The sequence below is a fragment of the Scomber japonicus genome, chromosome 16, assembly GCF_027409825.1.
Source record: "Scomber japonicus isolate fScoJap1 chromosome 16, fScoJap1.pri, whole genome shotgun sequence".
In the NCBI taxonomy this organism is placed as follows: Eukaryota; Metazoa; Chordata; class Actinopteri; order Scombriformes; family Scombridae; genus Scomber; species Scomber japonicus.
Window position 1 is genome coordinate 30,581,456 of NC_070593.1, and position 6,789 is coordinate 30,588,244.

A 6,789-nucleotide genomic window follows, 5' to 3' on the forward strand; every position below is an offset into this window, starting at 1 on the left:
AAAATATGTCCTGTACTGAATCAGTTATCTGAATTTCTGCCTAACCTGGTTTGTCAAACTAATTTGGTGTCTTGTAGTCACAGTTCATTTGTGTGTGTGTGTGCATTATAAATAAATCAATGTGACTTGGCCCAATTGTTGCATATTTTACTCTGCTAATGTTTTCTGTCTCTTCCAGACGGCCTGTTGGATTTTGTGTCGCCGCCATGGGCAGCAAGACTCTGCCAGCTCCAGTTCCTCTCCATCCATCCCTCCAGCTGGCTAACTACTCACTCCTTCAGAGCTCCACAGGTCTCCAGTTGCCAGCAGATCATTTCCACAGCATCTACAGCTTCAGCGCTCTGCACGCTATCCACCTTCACCAGTGGACCCTCGGCTACCCGCCTCTGGCTCTGCCCCGCTGCACCATCTCCAAGCTGCCTGCCCCATTCTCTTCAATGGCCTCCATCCCTATCTTCCCTCACCTCCTGCAGCCCAAACAAGACTCAGGAGGGCTGCTGCAGATCTCCAAAAACAAGCCCCGCTTTGACTTTGCCAACCTGGCAGCAGCAGCCACCCAGGAGGATCATCTGAAGGCAGAGGACCTCAGCATGACAGGAGTTGCTGCGGCTGCTGCTGCCGCTGCCGCACAAGCTTCATCTCACCACCCGACCTCAGCCAGCCTGGGATGCCTTCTGGATGTGACCAAACTATCCTCACCGGAGCGCAAGTCCAGCCGCGGCCGACTGCCCTCCAAGACCAAGAAAGAATTTGTCTGCAAGTTCTGCGGCCGCCATTTTACCAAATCCTACAACCTGTTGATCCATGAGCGGACGCACACAGATGAGAGGCCGTATACCTGTGATATCTGCCACAAGGCTTTCAGAAGACAAGACCACCTCCGGGACCACAGGTGAGAACCAGGCTTCACTGAAGTCCACTGAGTCAAATCAACTAGAGAACACTGTATTGAATAAATAGTTCAGTATGCTTGAAATGACTTATTTGTAGGAGGCCAAAGTGTTGGACATAGTGAAGACTGAAAAGGAGAGAGAGGTTCAAACCCATGCTTGCGTTCTCACCTTCACCAATGACTGGGTTAATTGGGCCTGATTGTTGGACTGTCTACAAAATTCAGCCCCCTGATGATCTGACATTCCCATTTAAGCTTATTAGTTTATTGGGGCAGCAGTCCACTGTGTACCAATGTGTATCATGTGCAGAGATTTTCCAAAATATGATGTACTCTGCTATCTGGACTATCTGGATACAGGATTTTAAAGTTGTCAATATGCTTCAGATGAAATGATGGTTAAATCGTTGAATAGCATCTGAACTCCAACTTTGTACAAGTTGGGATTCATACGAACTAGCAAAGAGATGCAAGTATGTACACATCCCATACTGCATGTTTATGTCAGGTGCAGGAGAATAGATGGAATGAAAGAAAATCACTCTAAAAGTCTTTTTATTACTGGTTGAAGGACAACTTCTTTATGTCACCAGGCCTTCATCAGGGAACAATAAATAATAATAAAACAGAGAGCTAGAATCTAGTGTCTAGATACTAATTAAACTGGCCCCTTTAACCAGCATGTCTGTAACTGAAGTTCACATCATATCATACAGTACCTCACACAGGCTTTTGACACAATAACTACACAATGTGTACCTTCACTAACTAACTAACACAAATCCAACATGCCTGTTCCTCATCCTGTTAAACACTTTCTAGATACAATATTTATCATGTGGGACTTTTTACTTTGATTCTAATGCTTTTCTTTATATATAAAATGTAGCTTTTTGTTAGTTTTTGCCTTTTATTACTCAAAATAACAACCAAAATGTGTCACCTTCAGAGATTATACTGCTGACAATTCAGAGCAGTACTACAGTTTTGGAAGAAGGCCTGAATTGTGTGTGTGTGTGTGTGTGTGTATGTGTGTGCGTGCGTGCGTGCGTGCGTGTGTGCGTGCGTGTGTGTACACTTGCATTGGCTAGTAAAACAGATGTTGATTGGGTGGCCTATGTCACGCTGACCTATTAAAACTAAATCAAGAATCATAAAGATACAATTCTCCACACATACAAACACACAACAACACTAGAGTGCTTTATTGGATGATGTGGCTCAATATTCATTGAGGAAGACTCAAAAAAAGATGATTTTATATGATATTCTTGTAAATATAAAATTAATTGAGCAACTTTCTTTTTTTACAATTTCACAATCACAGGCTATAAAATGCCTTTTGTTAGCTGAGATAGTGGTTTGGACTGAGGCTGCAGTGCACTGGCAGCAATTTGAGATGGATTGAAGCCCACTGACAGCAGACAACCTGAAACAGTAGTCAAATGTGCCACATCTGTTCACAGCACAATGCTCTTCCTCATTCTTACCACAATGAAAAACTGGCAAAAATCCTGTATTCCTCTCAAAAGAGTAATAATGCATAAAAGTGATGCCTTAACATTAACCATTATATTGTTGAGTTATCAAGGACATTTTTGTATTTTTGTGTTGAGGAATGTTAATGATATCATTAAAAGAAAACCTTAACACAGTGACAGTGAGGAACATACTTCTGGGCAGGTCCTCCAGTCAGCCAATCACAAAGCAAAATTCTGGATTTCATATTCAGCTCTAAAATCTGTTTTTTTTTATTGAAAGAACATCATTAAGCAGTTACATAAAATAACAATGACACTGATTTAAACAACGTGCAACTTTGTGGTTTCATTGTTAGCAGTCACCATAGCAACCACCTTAGGAATGATAGAAAGCCTGTAAAAAGCGTTGTAGAAACTAACAAAATAAACATCTTATACATTCACTAAACTAAGATAAAATTAGATGGACATTTCTCACAAGAAATCTTGTCAAAACACATTTTAATGCCAAACAATTTAAAATATTGCATTTTCCACTGGCACAATTACAAAGTAAATGCAAGTCAAGTTTATGCAATTAAGTAGTACCATACCAAGCTCGTCAAAAACTTTGGATCATTATGTATGTAAAAGGCCATTAAGCGTTCATCTTTGTCATCAATCAACATAGTATCAGCAGTAAACTGACATTCAACAGCAGGTTAATGAGCTCTCAGGTTCTCTATTTTACAAGTTAGTGTTTATTTCTTTGGCTTCTCATTGTTTGGTTATAGACTGTTGCTGTTGTTCTCTGTGTGCATGTGATTAAGCACTTTCTAGCTTTCACTGAGATCCCACTGACTCATTGTTTTCTGCATATATAGAGACTAAGTCAATATAGCAATGTAAAAAATCAAAGTCAAATCGGACTGATTCAGTGCCATTATGTGGAGATGACATTCATGTGGAATAGCATCATTGTTAAAAGTACCTGATATTGTAGTTTTTATGCTGCCTTTCATCATTTGAATGATTAAAATGGAATTGTATTTAATTAAAAGTAGCTAAAGTGTGACATTTAAGGCCACAGGTCACATAAACTCAACAACAGAACAATAGCACGTGTGTTAAAAGTAAAGCAGAGTTTGTCTGGCTTTATTTGCATAAATAATACAGCTGAGCCAACTATATTTTCTGTCTGTTAATCCATCTCTAATGGCCACTGTACAAAAAGTCACACCATTTGTGTGACTGGGAGTGTACTTGTTTGTGTGGCAGCTCAGATCTCAGAGACCCCATCAGGAACTCCAGGTCTTGCTGTCATTTGACTAGTTAACAACGGTAGAGTGCAGTGAATGGATGCAGATAAGGCTTCTACAGAACCTGCCACCATGTGGATTCTCAAAATTCATCAGGGATCTGTCTGGACGTTGTCTGTGCATGTTTATTGCAGATCCTACCTCACTCAGTCTGACCCATTTCAATCCAGACTGAGTCAAAAACATAACCATAGGACAAAAAAAGATGTATTACATTTTCTAAATGAATGAAAATATGAATCAAAACAACATCAATGTTTTTTGTCAGATAAATGTGGCATATGCTTATGTCTCTCTCTAGTTATATGAATAATAACTGCCTTGTCTATCAGAACAGTTATACCCTGACATCTTTGTACAGAGTTGAGATGTATAGGTCCACAAAACCTTCAACATTAAACACTGCTGTTGGTTTCTAGTTTCCTACAAACAGTCAATCTTAGTTCTTTGGTTTCTCATACATGTTACTCCTCTATGTCATAGAGCTTCGTGATTGACCAGAATACTATTAAAAAGTTGAAGCCACACCATTGCACTGGGTGACACGTTACATTATTACCATAAACACACACTGTCATTTATTTTGGCTTAATCCTACACACACCATCCTACTGCCAGAGATATTCACAAGAACCAGAACCAAATATGTATTATAATCCACTGCTGAAAATAGTCCCCAACAAATGCACTATTTCCTCATGTTTGCCGAAAAAATAAAAGTGTCCAGCCGTTTTTATGAACTACAGAACTATTTTGAAAAATGAAATGATTTCTTTTGTAGATGTACATCTTCTTACAAGCACCACAGACACAGTGATAAACAGTGTGAGCCATTGTGTTATTTTGAAAGTGATATTAAAAAATTAGATTCTCAATGGAAATAGTTAAGAATGTTAAACAATCATTCCTCTAAATAACTAGCTGCTCTGTTGTGTTTCACCCTGCAGGTACATTCATTCCAAAGAAAAGCCATTCAAGTGTCAGGAGTGTGGGAAGGGCTTCTGTCAGTCCAGGACTCTGGCTGTCCACAAAACATTACACATGCAGGTCAAGGAACTGAAGCCAGCAAAGATCAAGTGATTGACTGTGCCAGCAGAGAATGGACCGGGCCACTGAAAAAACATGACCAAAGACAATGACAGTCAAGAACAACACAAGACTTTTCCATGTCAGCTGTTGGAGGCAGAGCCTCCTTAAGATCAAAGATTTCACCAGCCATTCAAAAAGAAATGGCACAGAAATGAGCCTTAGTGGAGATCTGTGTGCTTAGTTATCAAAGCCTGATTTGGCAGATAACTCAGTGGATGTGTGGAATGTGAAATGGACGCTAAGATAAAAAAAAAAAACCTCTCGCTGTTCAGTCCAAATACTTTGCTGTAGAAGCTTATAATCCAAAAATGTTATAAAAGGGACACTCAACTATTATGCAATTTTTTATAAACAACTGAGAATGATCAAAGCCATGTTAGCATAGCCACAATTTCCTTCTTTTCAATATCACATTCCAATGTTATTTTTGTACAGATGCATTATATCAGAATTGTATTTTTGCACTTTAACCTGACTATTGATTATTTACATATATCACTGGATTTCTTAAACTTATTTTCAAAATAAATAATCATTTCTAAATAAAGTATTTTACTGTAAGTGATTGGCTTAGAGTCTGAGTTTTTGAGTAAAACGTTGCTACTGTATATGAGGTTAGAATTTAGGTAATTATGAAGCTTTTTTCCTATATTCATTCAATTTAAGAGCTTGATCTATTGATTTCATGTTAAAAATGTGTAATCCTTTCCTTTAAACCCTGTCCTCACACTCAAATAGCCCCCGCTTGTGCCTTAATTTGTTCTGCTTCTGCTCAAAGTGCGTGCTTAGATGTATTTCCGGCTCCAGTTTTAGCCATTCTCCTCCCACTCGGGCTGCTCCTCTCACACCCAGGACATACTGCCTGCATGAGAAGCACGTGTGGAGTTATATCAACCTTTTTTTCCTTCTCCTCAAATGCTGTTCACTGCTGCTTATTAGGGCACAAGCACAAAGTACCAGTTCCCCACAGTCACTGGCACTGAGAGAGCAAGGAACCTATTGTTTTTGGTAAGATTATTTTTTATGCCACTGCATTCTGAGGGTCTTGGGGTGCTCAACTTCAGACCTGATGCACAGTTCTGTAGAGAAGTGCTTTAGTGTGTCCAGGAAGCTCCATAGTGCTCCTAGACGCAGAGCCACCTGTGGATAAAGATATTTGGATTTTCATTCAATTTGGTGCAATCATTGCTCTGATCATAGACATAATACCTTTTTTCCTCCTGCTGGTCAGGAAGTCAGACATTATGTGCCAGTTTTCATTTTATAAACACACACTAGAGGCCTTTTAGATGCACAACAATCATGACACTTTACATCCATATGTGAATTGATTCAAGATTTTTTAAATTTTTGGACATTTTTGCCTTACCTTGACAGAGGATGGCATAGAGGCAGCCAGGAAACAGGAAGAGAGAGGGAGGGGGAGAGAGAGAGAGATAGAGGGGGGGGGGGTGTTCTGCAGCAAAGGTCCCTTGCTGGACTCAAACCAGGGACGTTGCCATGATGTGGCATGAACAGTAACCTCTGGACTACCAAGGTGCTCCTGTTTGAACTTATTTGATATTGCAGTTGGCCTCTAGCTACCCCTAATTACTTTTAGCATTGTTCAGGTACTAGGGTGCTCAAAACACACAACTTTGCGAATGTGGTTGTGGTTGTGTGCAAGTGTGGCCAACCTTGTTATTTGATATGGGTCTTGGGCTTGGGTGCCAAAATGGTTCGAGGGTGCTCCACCTTAAAATTTGGTATTAAATTTGTTAGGCAGATGTAACATCTCCAGCCTCATGGAGCCATACCCTACTCTAAGCCTAACAGGAAGTCAGCCATTTTGAATCTACTGCACAATTTTTTCGCAAATTGAAGAAATTTGAAAGTTGACAAACTTTGCAATGCTAAAGTTTTCAAGTTTATGGACAGGAAGTTGTTGTAATCTGAGTATACAGTACCAGTCAAAAGTTTTGACACACTTTCCCATTCACATCAATGAGAAAGTGTGTCCAAACTTTTGACTGGTACTGTACATTGTCCA

At 39.7% G+C, this 6,789-nt stretch overlaps 1 protein-coding gene across 1 annotated transcript; it reads left to right on the forward strand.

Annotated features, from left to right (window-relative positions):
• Window positions 1-206: 206 nt before the first annotated feature.
• On the forward strand, window positions 207-4,966 carry osr1 (odd-skipped related transcription factor 1). Its single transcript, XM_053335853.1, has 2 exons — window positions 207-892; window positions 4,619-4,966. The coding sequence occupies exons 1-2, from the start codon at window positions 207-209 to the stop codon at window positions 4,749-4,751; spliced, it is 819 nt and encodes a 272-aa protein (XP_053191828.1). The 3' UTR covers window positions 4,752-4,966.
• The last annotated feature ends 1,823 nt before the right edge of the window (window positions 4,967-6,789 follow it).